At 34.5% G+C, this 20,052-nt stretch overlaps 1 protein-coding gene across 1 annotated transcript; it reads right to left on the bottom strand.

Annotated features, from left to right (window-relative positions):
• Nucleotides 1–15,629: 15,629 nt before the first annotated feature.
• Nucleotides 15,630–15,977, bottom strand: LOC136797196 (uncharacterized). Its single transcript, XM_067053124.1, has one exon. The coding sequence runs from the start codon at nucleotides 15,975–15,977 to the stop codon at nucleotides 15,630–15,632; it is 348 nt and encodes a 115-aa protein (XP_066909225.1).
• Nucleotides 15,978–20,052: the final 4,075 nt, after the last annotated feature.

Below are 20,052 nucleotides of genomic sequence, written 5' to 3'. Positions count from 1 at the left end.
CGAAAGTTTACATAATCCTTCGTTTCCGAAAAAAAAGACCAACAGCAGTATGACAAAATTAATTTATGGACTGCTTCATTTTTGGGACAGTGAGATAAAATGAGTTAAAAGAGCAAATTAAAATTATACTATAACGACTATCTCATATTTCACGCAATCATATTATGACATGAAAGAGTTTCTATATTCTTTATTGTTTAGATTTTCCTCATATTTAATTCTAGATTAGCAGTATTAAGGGTGACCCGTGCAGTAATTACAAACTGAGAACTAGGGCACGTCATTACTGGTCATTATTTTAATAACTGACGGTAAAATGAAAAGGGCTACTATGTAATGATTGATAAAATTACCGAATGGTTGTTTAACTTCCTTCCAAGAGAAAGATTGTGGATGCCGATAAAGGCTCGCCTTTGCAACTACCTCATTTCCTCGAGTGCATTGCAAGTTTCCTTTTGGTTAAATAATAACAATTAAAGAGAAAAGTTGCAGTTACCTGCACATCTTGCACGTCAAATATTGATGTTCATAACATTATAGTATAATACTATGAATTTTATTATACTGAGGCGTAGTCGCTTTAGATCAATTTGTGATTACATTATATATTGGCTAAACCAGTGTGGCCTTATTAACTTAAAATTAAATATATAAAAAAAAAAAATAGGGCCAGGGGTTCAGTACGCTGAAAGGAAGTACTGCTACTATACTAACGGTTGTGCAAGAAATAATTTAATAAATAAATTCAGGGAATACATAAATTAAAACACAAATCAACCAAGGTCCAAAAACTAAAAAAAAATATAATTGGAAAAAAAAAATTGAAAAAACTTTTCAATTTTCGCCGTACTTATTGTAAGGAATGTTATGCATCTAGAATAGAAAAATATAATTAGAACAGATAACAATGTTCTTTGATGTCATGCCATCCGATGTTGTCCTTTAATCAGCAACTTTGTGGCTATCGAGGAGAAGATGGTCATGGGTCCGGTAGTAAAGATAAAAAAAAAAAGTAAAACCAATATTAGTGCCAACGTTTCGACCTTAATTTTAGGCCTTCCATCGAGGCTGGAAAACAAAACGAGATCGCAACCTTTATTCAGAGAAAACAAAGAAAGAAAATAATAACTAACAACAAATATAATATTGTACAGGTATGAATCATACAAAACAAATGGTAAAATAAACTATTAAAAATCAGTGCTCATGTTAATAAAGAATGAAAGGTGTGGAAGAAAATGTTAATCAGGAGTAATTGAAATTGACATAATAAAGTGTGTGAAAAAAAATGATATGTATGACAAAATTAGCAAAAAACGTAAAATATGCCACAATGGGTAAAAAAGATAACAATGGATAAAAAACAGTAATACAGTTGAGTAAAAAATGATAAGTTAAAATAAGCATAGGATGTCCGGAAAAGTGAATAAGGAATGAACAAGGGAGAAGAGATATGTGGAAGTGGGAAGAAGGAAAACCTTTTTTAAAAAACACAGAAAAGCTTACAGACTCGGGTGGAGACAATTTCGCCCGTTAAAGAGCGGGTAAGTAGGAATATACATTCAACCATGCGGAAATAGTTATCGACATATATAAATAAATATGAAAGACCGTTTGAATAAAATAAATAAAGCAGAAAAAAAAGTTGTAGTTAATTGACTTAATTGACTTGATATTTGCTGACAAATCTAATAACAATATGTTTTCAGAGTTTTGTTGTCATATCGCAAGTTAAGCATTAGCTGTGCATCAACCCATCCTCTGCACGACGGTTTCTCTTTTCTCTTAAGAACATCTTTCATTTAGGAAGAGTCTCCGTTACTCCATATCATATCTTACCTGATAGTAGTAAGCACTCTAAGGTATCTTTTCCCCAACTTTGGCGTGGTGTGGATGGGTTATTTAGATAGATTGGTAAGAAATAGCCTGAATAGCCGACCGGTCGAGTGTCGGTTCTGAGACACAGATCAAAGAGTTTTTGCTTTTATCAAAGGCGCTTAAGTACAATCCACACGTTTGTTCTGAGTTAGTATTATTTTAGAACTGATAACAGATAAATATTTGTGCTCCTGTTTTAATTAACTGAAGAATTTTCTAACCATCGTAATCAATAAATAACTCTAGTTTTAGATTTTATATTTCAGAATTCTGTCAATTGAGTCAATACATTGTTTCAAATCCTTTTATTTAATATAGGATAATATTAAGACATTATAGGTCTGAATATTTAAATTATCAAGTATCTGATAAAAAGTCTATAACGAAAGTTGAATTAACAGGTTATGTCAGTACTAGCCTTTTCGGAACACTCAAGCGTATGGATATCGACTTTTGTTACTTTCTTTCTTAGACAAGCTTTTATAGGTATTTAGGATTTGCGGCAAGTTGCAACCGTGTGGATCGGCTTACTAAAACAATACTTGTTTTTATTTTTGAAAAATAGTTGCATTGCATGGACTTAGGAAAACTGGGTACGTCCATTTTAGAAGTCCTCTATCTAGGATCCTGTAAGACATAAGGATTATTGAAGGAGAGGCAGAAGAACCGTTGGGATGAGAGCTGAGGCTTGGAGATGAATGAAAGATACTATCGGCGCTAATGAGCAACGAGCCTTTGAAAGGATAATGTTTGAATGATTTGATTGTCTGTTGTGCCCCTAATGGAATGGGCCTGCTCCTAAAACACATAGAGCTGAGACAATGCACTTCAAAGCAGCCGCCCAAGTCTCACCATAGGCAACTAAGGCACCATCAATTGTCAATAAATTATTATCCAATTGCTAATAACATTAATGTTTACAAAAATTATTTATACTTTAACAGAGCTGTGGATGTTTATACCGTAGTATCTCTATATAAAGCTATTCAATTTACAATCTATTTAAAAAAAAGTATTAGTCTTCAAGAACAGTTGGGCTCTTAGTAAATACATCAATGGTATAGATTGAATGATCATTCTTGTAGTAGTTTATAATAAGAAATTGACCAAGGTATAGTAGCTTCATTGTGTAAAATATACAGCATGTGTATTTTAGACAAAGACCTAACTCAAAATATGAATTAAGCATATCGAAAAAAAATACCCATGAAGCTATTTGAAGTTAATGTTTTGTTTAAGAGATATTCACGTCAAAAAATTTTCATTGTTATGAATATTGATGTTATGATAAAGAAATGACTTCTCCCACATCAGAGGACGAATGGCTCTGTATATATGTTATTGTTATGCTCGTGAGATTTGACACCACTAGATTTTTTCGTTCAGGTTGACATTAAACAAAAAGTTCATGCCAGCACGGTCATTGGCCTAAACTCTTTACGTTAATTAAAACTTGGAAAACAATAACACATATGCAGTGCCTTTCGGCCATTGAATAGTGTGAAAATTATATTCGGAAAAGTCAACTTTTAAATCAAAGATGACCTAAATGTTCCTTATGTAACCGATCTAGCCCGAACCCGATATTATTCCTTCCATGAACAACCGATGGTGGTACTTTAATCATTGCTTTAAAATAGAAGATCCCGTGACCATATTCTTTTCAGACGCCTTGTATTATTAGGGATTGTTAAGGATGAGAGATTAAGAACTAATGGGTTTTAGGTAGACTTTTGGAATGAAAGGAGGTTTATTTATTTCAGGACACATCTGCAACGGATGTTGAGATCTCCATTGATGAGTTTATTTGTGGCGTAAAAAGAAGGATTAGAACTTTGGATTGTAACGATTTGAAACGGGAGGAATTTGATTAGGGGGAGCCACAAAGTTCAATTCCGTATATCTAAATAGGTCAGATTATCATAGTTTATAAGAGTTTTTATAGTAAATGGGAAGTTTAGGGAGTTTTTCATGTTGATGTTGCAGTAATCAGAATCTACGATCTGTTTCTCCTCGTTTCAGTCTAGTATGGGAATTCCAAGTAAGTATCTTGTCAAGATGAAGCCATAAGTAGCGAATCTGTTAAACAGGATTTACTGGAATATTAAAAAAAAGATACAGTTGTGCAGGAGAGTAGATGTTTACAACAGAAAGTAATGGTGATGTGATGGGAATTGTTAGGATTTATTTTGATTCTCCAGTTGTGACTGAAGAGTTTGTGATGCAGTATTAGAGTTACTGAGATGTGTTATAACGATGTCTTTAGGAATGTATTAGGATGGGTTGGGACATCAGCTATATAAACCGTATAGAGAATGAGAGAATGGGGATCCTTGAGGAGCACCGATATTTAACACCGACAAGATTTAAATAATTTAAAAAAACAAAAAAAGTTCATCTGCATTATAATGAAGGAATAGAATTAAGGTACATAATAACAAAGAATAACAGAATATAATGAAAAAAATAAACTATCAGAAATGTTTTTTAACATTTGTTCATTATTTTTCAACAAAGGGGTAAAAATTAACAAGCCTCTCAAGAACGTCCGTTAATTCATGTTTTGTGACGCGAGGTGTCAGATAAAAAGCTGTCATGTTTTCTCCTCATTTGTATTTTCGAACCCTTTTGATTCGAGACGTTATTTAAGTTCGCTGAATAAGATCTTATAGAATGACTGAAACTGTCATAGGCAATGGGATAATATATTTCTTATAAACACTTATTTGAGAATAAAGGATGACATCATAAACATTTCAGAGGAACGAATCTAACAATAATTAATTATGCTTACTTGATAACTGTATAATCAAATTTTATTTTTCCTATATTAACGTATATATTTTTAACTAGTAGCCCGGCAAACCAATATTTGAATTACATATTAAAATAGTATATAATTTACAGAAAAACAGCTATAAATTTGATCTTTAAATTACTAACTAATGATAGATTTTAGTGTCTGAAACCGGAGTGTTGAAAAAATTTTAAAGTAATGTTTACATTAAAAAGACGTAACAGGAGAAACAAATAAAAAAACGTTATTCTTCAAAATTATACCAATCTGAAAAATAAGTTGATAAAGTAATCTGAGAATAAGATAAAAAATTATATATCCTGTAGATGTAACAAGGATAATTACCAATTACATCAAAAATGGATTTTTGAACCACACTATTTCTTACATTAAACAATTTTTTTTAGATTGAAAAAAGAAACAGAAATAAAAATTTACTTCATGTTTTCTCCTTAAATTTTTTTAAAATCAATAATTAATTTTATTGAAAACATATTAATTATTATTTTTTATTAACATTATTACGTTTTTCATTATCCGCTTTTCTATAGAGGGGTTCCAGAGACCGCATTTATTATAAATTTATGTATGATATCCTCTAAATCCACTGTAACCTTACGGAAAACTGTGTACTATTCTAAAAAGTGTATTATGTATTTATATCAAAGCCTAGATACCACGAACCCTTCACCCCAGCCATGGCATATGTAATTGGATATACTCAAATAATGGATATCTGTTCTGAAGGCATCGTGTTTACCAATCTAGTTAAATCAAGGTGTGGGTAGAATGATATTTGAATCATCAAATCTAGTTTTAGATCATAAAATGAATAAATTTATTGCAGATATTTACAATGAGAACAAATTTCAATTTATAAGAGTTCTCTTGTTGATTAATAAGAGTTCTCTGTGATTTTTTCTTTACTCATTTATTATCATTATTAATTTTATTTGTATTTATACTTTCTCGACCTTCATTTAATTTCAACTTAAAATTCTCGTTTCAACTCTCATATCCAATCATTATAATCCAAAATCCTTGGTAAAGTCTTAATGCTCCTTACTTTGTTACAAATAAAATCATACATAAAGACCTTAATGTTCCCTATGTATGTCTAGTCCGAACCAGATATCAATTTTAAACTCCCTAACCAACCAAACCCACAAGTTTCTAACCTTGCATCCTCTTCCATTCCTGATAATCCTCCAAGGCGTCTGAACAGAAGATGGCCACGAGACCTGCTAATATAAATGTCATTAGAGTGCTCCCAATGGGTAGTTTCTCTACACGCCTGTAACAATCCATTTAAACTGAGATAATATTTACTGAGTGTATTATATAATATACAGTTGTAAATTTCAATAAAGATATTAAAGGCACATATACTCGCCTATTCAGGAGATTGCCGTGAGTTAGACAAAGATGACGGCTTCCTCAGTCGTGGTTGCTTTAGCGAAAAACCTTATCCCACCATCAAACAGTTAACTGAGATCCCAATTATCTGTTTCCAGGAAATAATTCCAGCTCTAATCCTCCAGCAATTAGGGAGCATTTTATGAGGATATATTTCTTAATAACTGCCCCGCTTGTTGGAAGGTAAACTAAATTGAGCTCGTGTTCCACAGGGCGGATCGCTCTAATACACCATTGTATCCAACACCACCATTCTGTTGCATAATTATCCAGGTCCGTTTTCTAATAGAGTTATAATTTGAAACTGGCTATTCACTTGGAATGGATGAGGTTTCACAAATTTGCTTATACCATTATGTAGTTTATAAAGGGAAAAACAATCAGAATAACTGCGGGTTAAGAACAAACATCAGGTGTAATAGAAATATGAAACTGACAAGGTCATTTACTTGGGATAGTTTTGTTGCTAAATAATATATCTATTCAAAAAATAATGAAAATTTGTTTTGTCTTTTGTTATTGCTCTTTAGTTAATTTTATATACCATGCAATAGCGGTTTCCAATTTATAATGAGAAAAAACATTATTTGAGATATATTGGACTATATCTGGTAGATTAAAAACTGATAATGTGTTGTATAGATTTTCTTTAATAATGGATCGATCGACTTAATCGATGGATATTTTTCGATTTTTGATCCACTTCAAGATTAATTACAATATTACTTATAGAATATTTTCAGAGGTGGGAACGACAAAAATAAAATCTTTTTCACTTCCATAGATATAAAAAATGCGAAAATTAATATTATAAAACTTTAATATGATTATAATTTTAGATCATTAATATGGTTGTAGTTTATATCCTTTATCTGCACAGTGCGGGGATTTCAAGACTATCTACAAAGAAATTAAAAAAAATTTTCAGAGTCAGTGTTTAGTACAAAGAGAGTAGTGCGCCTTTAGCAATCTCGTAACTACAGCGGCGTTGAGTTGAATCCGATTTTTATTTCATGGCGGTCCCATGTAATGAAAACCTGATCCTTTCACCATGGTTATAATACTGGGTGAGTGGGATGTTCCTTCGTTGGGAGGAATGTATGGCTACCGAAGTAAAACAGTTAGGTTATAGGTGTTAGAGTATATTAGCACTCAATACAAAAATGAAAAAAAAATTAGATATTTCAGCCCAGTTTTTGATTAATTTAGTGAAAACTAGTGAAACTGCCACGTAAAGTTAGGGGAAATAAAAAATGTTGGTTGTTGCAAAACGTTAAAAAAATATCAATTTTTAACTTGGAGCTCTATATCTTTAAAACTTTCCACAACAATAAGAATCTAATAAGAATTATTTAATGAAGAGCAAATCTTCAAAAATATGAGCCCTAAAAGAGCTATTTATGTTCAATAGTTTTGGAGATATACATTTTTAAAAAGATAAATAAATAATCAGTATTTAGTGATTTTTTTTTAATCAGAAAAAGTATATCTCAGGGGTCATAAGAAGTGTTCCTAACATTGAAATGATATTCAATTCGGCTTTCTTCTAGTGTTGTTAGTAATTTCAAAGGCGATATTTTTCACTTATCTTAACTATACTTGGCAGACTCATCAATTTTGACTATAACCGTACATAGTTTTCATTAAATTAAAGTAATAAAAAATGAAGGTGAAATAGCTAACTTTATTCCAGTGGGCTCTTGTTCTATAATCCTCATTAGGGCGGACTGTAACTAATTAAATGGATCATAAGGGCGGAAAATAATCTGATACATTCATTGAGGAATTTCCACATTAATGAAATACAAAATAATAATTTTTGACATCTTTATACAACCATATTTACAATACAAACACACATCAAGTACAAAAAAAACAGCACTACAGCTTACTTTTGTTTTTCGTCCTTTCTCTTCTGTTTTAAGATTTGATTTGCTTGTTCATGAAACCTGTTGGTTCTACTTCTCCTTTTTGCACAGATGAAGGCTTGCGAAGTTGTGAACATTAGTAATACTAATAAGTGGATTCTTAGTAATATACAACTGCCTGCATATCTTTTCACTTTTACTTATCTATAACTGTATGGAATATACAGTAAGTGAATACCTTCTGCAATACTTTGCGATCCGGCTAAAAGTATGCGATTTTTCGACGGAAATAAATGTTTTGAGTCTCACAAAATTGTCCGTGGGTCTGATTGTGAACAGCCTACCTCAAAAACCCGAAGTTGAGATATGAGATATTGCGAATACTGAAAGGTGGGTGTATATGCCTGGGACGTAACAACAACGTTTTCACTATAATCGTCCGACCGAAAATGGCACTTTAATTTTTTTAAAGATAATTAATCTACTACAAATTAAGGACATTAAGCAACGTTAGGATTAGTTCAAATATTCATTCATACAATAATAGAAGAATAAAAAAAAAAGAGATAAAAAAGAAAAAATATATAAATGATAACAATTGTACTCAATGAGTTAAAGAAAAAAAAAAAGAAACATGGAAATAAAAGAAAATATTTTCATGATTGGGATAAATAAAAATATGAATCTATATCAAAAATATAATAAAATAAAACTTATCAAATAATAATAATAGAATTATGTATCAGACAAAGAAAATTAGATTTAAATAACAATAAAATAAATACACCTTTCCCCATATATACAATATTTATATTCTGCCCGGAAACTCCGAGCCAAACCTTCCCACAGGCCCAGCAGGGCTCCAAGAGATCCCAGCGCTTCTCTCTTAGCTGCATGTCTGATATTGAGGGACAGTGGAGACAGAGTGAGGGCTCTTGAGCTCCCATACTTGATAGAATCGATTTTTCACAGTATTCTTATTTTTTCCAAAGCACCTTTAACGAGTACCAGTGTATGTTTTGAATCCGTTATACTGTTGTATTTTTGGAAGGAAAAAAGTTAATATTCGTTATTTGCACTTGAAGAACTCTATATATGTTTTTTATAATGACGGAAAAATAAAAATATTTTGTTTAAAATTTTTCTCTTTCTAGTCGTGGATTTTTTTTTTTAAAATAACAAAAATAAGTAATATTTTGAATCCGAGCCCGCCAATCAGCTCAAAACTTGGGGACGGAAGTACGGAAGTGAAAGTCGTATGATGTGCACACCGGACTACATTTTCTTCTGATTCAAAGGATCATTACATTTCGCGAAATAATTCTTTAATTTATTTTTTAAATATATTATTGAAGCAATTCCCAGGTTCAATATACTAGCTGAATCAACAGGATTTTATCAGGAAAAACAATGATATTTGATATTTTAATACTGGTTATTTCTATCTCAAGAAGTCTAAAAATGTATTTTTATAGTGACAGAAAAATAAAAATCTTACCCCAGTCGAACAGATCCGCTACCTTGGACCACATTTGGACAAACGATTAACGTGGAATCCTCACACAAGACTGAAAAGACAGGAAACTGCTTATCGATTTCGACTATTACAGCACTTATTAGACAAACGGTCTAAACCAACACATTACAAAAGACTGATCTAAATGACAATAATAAGGCCAATCTGGACATTTGGAGTTGAGCTTTGGGACCCCACTAAACCTTCGAATTCCTCTCGTATTCAATCCTTACAATCCAAAATCCTTCGTAAAATCCTCAATGCTCCTTACTTGGTCACAAATACAATCATACATAAAGAACTTAATGTTCCCAACGTAACCGATCTAGCCCGAACCCGATATCACTCTTTCCATTATAAACTCCCTAACCACTCAAACCCCCTAGTTTCTATCCTTGCATCCTCTTCCTGACAATCCTCCGATGCGCCTGAAAAGAAGATGAGCCATGAGACCTGCTAATGTAAAATGTCATTAGATTACTGCATATGGGTGGTTTCTCTACACGCCTGTAACACTCTTATTAACCAAGATCAGATTTACTAAACGTATTATAATCTACATTTGTAAATAGCAATAAATAAATATTAAAAAAAAAAAAAAAAAAAAATATTTTCATCAAAATTGTCTTGTTTTATCGTATTTAATTTGAAAGCTATAAAAAATAGTGATAACTTGGATACGAATCCACCAATATACTCAAAACTTGAGAACGTAAGTTGGGTGGTAAGTGAAATATGTGTGATGCGTGCACCGTACTAGATTTGATTACTATTCCTATCCTCGCGAATCATATCCCTTTAGATGACCAAACCACAAAGGTCAGGGGAAGACTAGCTAAGGAACTAATTTATGTCCGACCCGCACTCAAATTGGAGTATATGGATCCCTCCAGGAAAATATTTGAATATTATATCGTTTAAAAGTTCAATTTGAGATACATTATAGTGTATTTAGCTATTTAAGCCTATTAACTTACTCTCAAAGCTCAGGAAACAATAAAACAGTCCTAATAATATTAGTATTGGTATCTGGTAGTTGGTATAGGAACTAGTCAGCCAAGTGAGCTTAATGGCCCTTTTTACCTACCCCTGTTGGATACCAGATTTGCTGCCGCGAACTAACAAAGGTGGGAATTCGAAATTCCTTTCTTAGTAACGCATCAAGAAATCGAACCCACTACGTTCTGAGACCCTAGTCCTAGTAACCAGTCTTGACCCTCCTCTGCTTCACACCGAGTCTCTTATTGCTTACATGGAAACAAACTGTTAGAAACGACTGTTCTAGATCATCATATTAAAATTTTGCCATTAACTCAAGTAAATTCCTCTACTCTAAAAGTAGAATATTTATTTCGAAACTTTTTTACGAAGCAGAGAAAGCCAATCATATATTAATTGAATACATTTTTTCTCAACCTTTCCGTCGATTTGCTCGAATTGGATTACAATAATCCCAGAACGGAACTACCATCAGTGCCCGGAAACGAAAACATTTATTACCTACTGTAGCAACTTTATCAGCCCGTTTTATCTCGATTATTCTCAGTCCGTTTTAAACTTGTGACTTAGTGTTGCCAGTTGATCACATCTCGGCCGGAGCCAACTGTTGGCCCAAAACACTACTCATTAGCGGTTGTAACCACTTCCTCTGCCCAATTATATAGCTCCGATTACCAGCTATTATATTAATAACTGTCGGTAAAGAAGAGGGACTCCGATAATTAATGAATTTAGAAGATTATTGGCTAACTGGAATACGTTACACTGGTTCCCCTCTAGCCCGACTATTCATTTTCAATGATGGCTTATGATAGTAGCTATGTTTCGCCACGAAGTGACAAACTTTCCTTATCGTACATGTAAGCTAAACCTCAAATAATAATAAAATATGTAGAAATTGATACTTTAGTAAATTAGCATAATAAATTGGTTAAATATACGTTGAATGTAAAAATTTTCCTCTGGATTCACTTTTGATAAATTAAAAGAAAAAAACTGTTCACATTTTTTTCATGAAGTGTACTTAAAATAAAAAAAATGTACTTTTTCAGTTCTGTCGAGCACTACTGAAAACAAAAAATTGGATTTTTAATCACTTCTTGTAGTCTAGACAAAAATTTCAAACGATGGAATTCTACCCTTTTAACACAATAATAAGAGTATGTATATCTGTATTTTGGACAACCCCCATACAAATAAAAATTAGCTAGTATAGTAAATGGCTTACATATTCAGATGATAATATAAAAATAATAAATACAAATCATTATTATATATCAATATATAAAAGGGCATGGACGAATCTTTGTTTACAATAAACGTTTGAATTACTGGGTTTATTACGTGCTGTTTTTTTTTTTTTTTAAATGTTCCCTGCTTAAAATTACCAACATGGCCACAAGTACAGTTCACTGTTCACATCGCTCTGCAATTGTTACTGTGTACTAAGGGTTCTTGCTCAAATCCACCTCTCAGACTTCATATAGCATGAGTTAATAAACAGATGAAACACTCATATAGTGGAGGTGCATGATTGTTTATTGGAAATTAACAAATAATAATTGGCATTCAATTACTAGTGATAGTTCTAGTGATAGATAATTCCCCCTAGGGGTCTTATCTTAGGACTATATTTTACGGCCAAGGTTCTGTGTACTTCAATATAATCTCCATTGGGTCCCGAGTTCGAGTCCAAAGACTGTATTTTATTTTTTTATTTTCAGGAATGTTTTAATTACCAATTTTAAGTAATTTTGTACATTGCCATTTGATACCAGTTGATCTGCTCGATCAGCTGATATGGCCCCCGTCAGTAACAGCTAACTGTAACTCCCCCCCCCCAACCAATTTACGAATATTCCTCGTAAACATAAAAAAAAAGAATACATGTACAGAAATAAGATAAACCTAAACCTAAACCTATTATTTCTATATTACACTAAAGTAAACAACTCTTACAAGATCATAACAGCAAAATAAAACAAATAATAATAAGATAAAACCACTACTACTTACAATTACTAACTTTCACAAAATTCCAAAGTGACATAACAATAATAGAAAAACTTAATAAAACACAATAATATATATGCAGGAATAAAAAAAGAATTATACATAATTTATTGTCCCGAAGACAGCCTAGTTCTAGGCAGTTTTAATTGTTCAATGTGAACCGTCCTGCGCATCATCGGTTCTGCTAAGCTTTCAGTAGTGACGATATTATTTTCTCTAATTACTGTTACCCTGAATGGCCCCTCCTAACGCAGAACTTCTTTCCCTCTATGGACGCTCCTTTACGATAAACTAGCATCCCAATCTTGATGGCTCCTGCTATGTCCATGACACTTAGCTGTCTGCCGCGCTGCACGCTTACTCTTTTCTTTCTGAATCCTCTCTCTCACCTTCACCCATAGTTTCCTCAACGCGACACCATTCCTTCCTCCGGTCGCGCCTCTGTAATCCCTCCGCCGTGCGAGTAGCCCAAAAAGTATCTCAAAAGGGGAAAACCCTTGACAGAATGGATCGAGTGATTATAGACCGTGAAGGGTCATTGCTTCATCTGGTTCTAACCCTTTATCTGCTTGATATACCCTTAGGTGGTTCTTAGTGTACTATGAAGGCGTTCAATTCCTCCTCGGCTCTTAGGATGTCCCAGGGTATTAGAATGCCAGATAACCACCTGCGTTTTCATTTCCTCCCGGATAGCTGCATTATCAAATTCTCTACCGCTGTCAGATGCGATTTTATCAGGGACACCGTAAAATTGAAACCAATTTCGAAGGCCGTCAGCACCGCCTTAGTCGATCTATCCCGCACAGGGTACGCCATGGCCAACTTACTGAACAGGTCAATCACCGTTATCCATTTATATCCTCTCCATGTGAAGGAATCTACTTGGAGATCGCGAAGCGGTACTGCCGCAGTCGGTTCTTGCCTCACGCAGGGTGGACATCGATGCCTTTGTACTAAGGCAAATTGCACAACTCCCGATGGTCTCTTGGATGATATTCTTCATTCCATACCAGAAGCAGTTACGTCGTAGTGCTTGTAGGGTTTCATTCAGTCCTAGTTGATTGGTTTTACCTTGGTAGTAAGCGATCGTCACTTCCTTTTGCCGTTTCACGTTTTGAAGGGTTTCCACCTTTAGCGTGCATCGGATGAATGACCGGCCTACCCCTATCTGCTCGGTTCTCCATATTCTGCGCATTTTATCCCACTTCATAGCGTTCCCCACATATAGATGGTGGATCTTTCCAAGTTTGGACGCGTCCCTCAACACTCTGCAAATTTGCACCTCCTTGATGCCTTTGAAACCAGATTGTGATAATGGTACTCTTGCCATATTTGGAACGTTCCATCTTTGTCAAACCAGAGGTCCTAGTCTTCCAGATAATTTTCCGTCTTTTATCATTTATTATTTCCTCCACCTCTTCCATCTCCTGAGATCTTCCTTCCTCGTCCTCAGATGATTCTTCCCTGATGTCTTGTCTCAGCGTTGTTGTTCATCCTCCCCAGGTGTCCACTCACGCAGAAACTGCCTCGCGTTTCCTGAAGGCCCTGCCTGGTCATCTTCTATTACATTTACCGTTATTGCCCTTGAGAGCCAGTCGGCCACCATATTCTCTTTTTAAGGATTGTAAATAATCTCCATATTATACTGGCTTAGCAATTCTTTACAGCGCATGACCCAAGCGGATGACTCCTTTAGCTGCCCGACCCATTGCAACGGGCTATGATCTGAGTGAAGCTGGAACTGCCTCCCAAACACGTGGGGTCGGAAGTGATCTACCGCCCAAACAATCCCCAGAAGTTCCCTCTCTAGCGCACTATAACAGCTCTCTTCTTCCGTGAGGCGCCTACTAGCGTATGCTACAGGATGTTCACCATCCGCGCCTTCCTGCGACAATATTGCTCTCAGGCTAGTGGATACGCCCTGTAGTCCGTAGTGATCGTGAATTGTTCTTGAAAATCTGGAAAAGCAAGGACCGGTTCCCTTTGCAAGTGTTCTATGCATTTCCGAATTTTCTGTTTCATGGCTGGTGTCGCTATCAGTTTCCTACCTTTTTTTAAAAGATTATTAAGGGGAACCAGGTATTCTTCCATTTCTGGCACAAACTAGCGGTAGTAGTTTAGTGCGCCTAAAAGCTGTCCGTTTAAATCCCTTGGCACTACCATTCGATGTAAAGCAGCCACTTTATGTGGATCGGGTCTAACTCCCACTTTAGAAATTCTGTGCCCCAAAAATTTTATTTTTTCTTGACCCAGTGAAGATGTTTCCCAGGGAAGTTTTCATCCAAACTCTCTTATCCGTTTAAACACCCATTTCACATGCTGCACATATTCGGTCTCTGTTTTGCTGAAAACCAGTAAGTTGTCCATGTATATCTGACGCACCGACTCGTCTATTCCCCTCAAGAATTCTTTCGTAAGTCTTTGGTTGGGCTCGTTTTTTAAGCCAAACGGCATCCGAGTGAACTCATAGTGGTCCCTCTAAAAAGTAAACGCGATCTTGTGCTGGTCCCTTGGGTGCATCCTAATCTGGTGATATCCCGCCTTAAGATGCAATGTTCTAAATATTCTTGCCCCATCCAGCCTATCGAGAATATCTTCGAACCTTGGTATGGGGTATTTTTCATCCACAGTATTCTCGTTTACCTTCCTGTAATCCTCGACCACTCCGTATTTTTCTTCACTCTCTCCTGATAAGCTTTTCTTCTTAACCTCCCACAGTGGACTGTTATAAGAAGACATACTGTCTACTATTATCGCTTGTCTCTTCATGTTATCCAGCTGATCTCGAATGTTCTTCCGGAGTGCCTCTTCTTTCCTTCGTGTACGTAACTCTATTCTGCTTTAAGGGAATTTCATGTAATGTCTTACCCTTTACACAAAGGACCTTTCCTTCCTTGAAGAAAATATCGTCATACTCAAGTACGATTCTTTCCCGCTAATCCTCCGCCTGTTTAATTGCTTACTTCTGCGGTATTCCATCGTCCTATAATATTCCATTTATTTAAGATTTTCTTAATTCTTGCGCCTACCTTTACCAAAAATCGCACCCTATAATCACTTGGTATTCTCGGGGCATCTGCTCTCCACTTACACAACCCAATCTCTGCCTATCCTTCCACGCTATAGGGCCCACCCTAGGTAATTAAGTGACATTGACATGCTTGTATTGAAATGCAACTTCCATTGGTTCCGCCTGGCCAGATCTCTTCCTATGGTACACATAGGGACATTGTCTAGCTATGTGCCCCTCGTTTCCACACTCGAAATACCGAGTTCGGGGACACTGAGCAACCAAGTGTCCATCTTTGCCGCATCTATGACACTTGCGGTCCTCTAGCCGACTGATGGTTCTTGGCTTTTCTTGCCCTGATCTTCTGTCCGTCGTTTTATCCCTACCGCTATCCTTGTATTCTCTTCTTCTCCAGGATGACGGAGTAGTCCTAGGCCGATTGTGCGTAGTCCTTGACCATCCCGATTCTTCAACATCCATTCGAGATTCCTCCTCTCTAACGCTCTAACGCTGACATATATTATCTCTTGAGCCCACTTGACAAAATATCGTCTACTGGGTAGGCCACCCTTTCATCCCATCTCTTTAGCCAGCTGTACCTTGAGGATTGTAGCCAGAAACCCCATTCTTCCCTTGGCCTTCTCGACATTCACTGTTTCTCTCATTTTCTCTGTTATTTGGTTATACCGGGCTAGGAAAACGCCGGCAAACTGCCTGCTAGACTGCCGAGGTTTTCTCACCTCCCTTATCATTTGAAGGATGTCTTCTTCCGTCGTCCATCTCCCGCCTGTTTCTTCATCGGCCTGAATTGGGTTCAGAATACTCCTCTTTATCCTGTACACCAAGGGCGCCTTAAATGAATCTCTTCCACTACCTTAGCTTCAATTCTCGCTATAAGACGATCATCTCCTTTGAAGAAATGGTTCAAATCACCCATTTCTCTAGTAAACCTTTCTAAATCTGAAATGCCATTATGTAGGTCTTGTGACGTTGCAGTGCGAATTTCCATCCATTCAATATCATTTAATTGCGCTGCAGTAAATGTCATCTTTAAATGCTTATTTGAATTGACTACGAACAACAAATAGAAAAGAAAAACAATTTTTTTTTCTTTTTCAAATTTAAAAATACATTTCAGTCAGACTGCACTATTCCCGGGTATTTCGACACCAGTTAATAGACAGCGAGAAGAGACATAGTAAAAACAGGTAAAAGGTAGATATAAGAACACTCTGGGAACGACTATACAAGACTAACTTTATTAGCTCTGGTTCCTATATATATATATATATATATATATATATATATATATATATATTTCGAATCAGCTGATCGATTAGATTAAATCGGCTGAACCAAATTTAGGAGGGCGGTATGTCGGATTTAAGTAATCCGATTTTTCTATTCTTTGTTTGGATTTATATAAAGTCGGGGTCGGTGGTCTCATTTTCTGATGCCCCCTTTGCCGCGAACACCGGAAGACGCTGCAACTGCAATGCCGCCCCAGCCTAAGCATCATGCAAGCTAGGACCTGGCCTACCCCTACCATCACGCCAGTCTCCAGGACACGCTGGCCAGCCCTTGAAGAGGAAATACGTCTTTTCAGACATCGGGCGAGACACATGGTTTTCACCATTTCGCACACAGCACACCTGAACGAGAAAGCGGCCTAGAAGATTTCACCGCGGCGGCGAAAACGTCATTCAACAGATAAGCACATTCCATTAGTCCATGAGACCACCCCAATATTCTGTTTTTATATTATTATGAATAATTAAATCAAATTAAAACTAACACACTAATCTAATTGCTCCTCCAGGGGATTAACATTATAAATTAAAGAATTATATGTATGTTGTTCATGAGCATAAAGTGTCTCACATTTTCAGCCCCCCTTTTCCTCACATTAATTTCAAACATAAAATTACACTCGGGACACCTGCAGTATAGCACGAGCAGGTCCCGATGTAACAGCCCCCGTCAGTAACAGCTGACTGTAACTTATATACATATATATTTATAATTTCAAATAGTTATCTTCTTTTTAAATATGAATTCGGACAGAAATATGTCTTGTGAAGACTCCGAGGAAGACCCCGATTTCAGAAATAACTAAGACAGATTCATAATATTTAAAGATACGAATGCTTCAAAAGCGGCACAGAAAGACTGCCCCCGGGTCGGCATGCAATTTACCCGAAATAAAAAAATAAATCAGCTAAATCCAAAAAGGCAGTTGAACAGCCTGGAACTAGCAATAAAGCCACTGCAATCACAAAACCTGAAATAACCACACCTACACCTACCACCTCAACCAGCAATAATTCCAATACTATAAAAACTCCTCCTAACAACATTCCAGTACCTCAAGGATTTTCTGATCCTAAACCACCTCCTATGTTTGTCAGTAGTATTGAAAATTTCATTTCATTCGGTCAAGAAATTGCAAACTTCGGACAGCCAAACTTTAGATGTAGAATTACAACCTTATAGAACAGCTGAAGAAGCCTACATACACGGCAACTCAAAACGGTCTAACGATTTTGATAAAACTCGGCAAATGAATGAACAATTAAGTGCTCTTTAATATTAGATGGATCTTATCTTCATTCAAATAGTGCAATTGTGCTTACATGAGGAATGTTGACAAATTCTATAGTTGTTCCTTACGCTCCAGTACTTTGTTTGTTGAAGTCCACATGCAAACAGAACAGGTTGAAGTACCTTTTCGAATGACCGGATTAATTAAAAATAAAAAATTACGTTTTCAAATTATATTATTATTATATTTTAATGAAGGCAAAAAATAAGACATAAAAGTCTCTCCAAAAATAACCTCAGTAAATAAACAGCTGGCAATAAGCAAAGTTTTAAATAAAATCTCCCAAATACTTCCATTAGTGGCATGTTTGAATACAAATTTTAATATGTTGATAAGTGTGAATAAGAAATTATTTAACAATGGCCTATAGAATATGCTGAAACGTTATGAAAATGTAAAATAAATATAGGGAAGCATTATTTAATAACAACCAATGCTGCACAAATACAATGTATACATATACATATGAACAAAACAGTGGTAGGATAAAACATAAACACTAACATAAGTAATCAGCAAATTTATAATACAATGTTAATACAAGCATAAGTGATTAACATAATTATAATGTATTTTTTTTTTCGTTAAAACATATCACAATATATTGTTTATTTTATTTTTTTACAATGATAGATTTTTTTCCTATATTTTTTTTATTTAAGATAAAACTGACATTTTTCTTATTATTATATATTTTGCATTAAAATAAGGTTTACATATTATGAACTATACCGTAAAGTTTTTTTCCTTTGTCTGTGTGATCGATATTTAATAAGAAAAATTAATTTCACTAAAAAAATAAACAACCAAAATAAATTTATTTATAATTAACATGAATACTTTATTTAGGAAAACAACTTTGAAAAATGACAATAAATAATGTAGAAAAACGTTTTCAAGATAAGCACATACCATTATAAATAATGTAATAAACAATAAACTCCTATGAAAATAAGTCTTATTTTAAAAATAAAATAACGCTGAAAACTACAGTAATAGAAATAGATATTTTATAATATCATAAGGGGATTCTTAAAGAATTACATGGACTTATGGATTTGAAAAATAGAGTCAAAGGAAAAGCAGTAGAATTGAAACTACTGTTCTTTATATTTCTGAGATAAACTAATGAAGATGGATCGTCAGATATTGTTTCATTCTGTAAAATTAACAAACTGAATTAAAATTATTAATTATTCTGCTTATTTCCTTTTTTTCCCTATCTCAATTATGCCAACTAAGACTAAAACTAACCTTAAAGTTAGGCGCCAACCCACCATATTGCTCGTTAGTTCTAGTTTCGTCCGAAGGAAGCCCAGTAGTACCAAATTCGCGGTCGTTCTTGCTGGTATCTCCTAACAGGGTGATATGCAGAACAGATTTGGTAAACATCTACACCCAGCTCATTGTTTTTGTGATCTATGCAAGATTGAGCTGGTAAAGAACTGTTCACCCTGCACATTCCAGGTATTTATGTATGTATAAACATATATATAAGACTTAAATTTTCGTGATTATTTCTGCTTTTGCTATGAGTGAAATATAAATTCTATTATAATATTAATCTAAACAGGTTCAGAAGAAATCTGAATCAAATCAAAAACCTTATAAATTTTTTTTTTATTATATATAAAGATATTCCTTTTGTTTTAGTGACGCTTCGGCAATTTAGCCATTTTTTAACTATTTGTTTTGTACATAACAATACATTTTTTGAATCACAAACATTAGTGTTTTATTAATCTTCTACTATTATCATTTGCTTTTCTTCACTTTTCTACTAGCTGTTTATATATTTTCGAGTTTATTTTTCTCCTTTATTTAATAAAAAATATTATTTCATTTGCTTTCTTTACTGTTTTATTATTAATATAATAAATGTTACACTGAATTATCGAATATTTTCTTATCTTAATTATTACTATTACCTGCTATCGTTCAGTATAAAAATAA

The sequence above is a fragment of the Halyomorpha halys genome, unplaced genomic scaffold (genome assembly GCF_000696795.3).
Source record: "Halyomorpha halys isolate HHAL.00 unplaced genomic scaffold, Hhal_1.1 Scaffold1548.1, whole genome shotgun sequence".
Lineage (NCBI taxonomy): Eukaryota > Metazoa > Arthropoda > Insecta > Hemiptera > Pentatomidae > Halyomorpha > Halyomorpha halys.
The sequence above is the reverse complement of the archived record's forward strand: the minus strand, read 5'-3'. Positions and strand labels throughout refer to the sequence as shown.

Excerpts from the sequence above, each read along its gene's own strand:
- LOC136797196 (XM_067053124.1), bottom strand. The coding sequence starts at position 15,977 with ATGGATGTTGAAGAATCGGGATGGTCAAGGACTACGCACAATCGGCCT.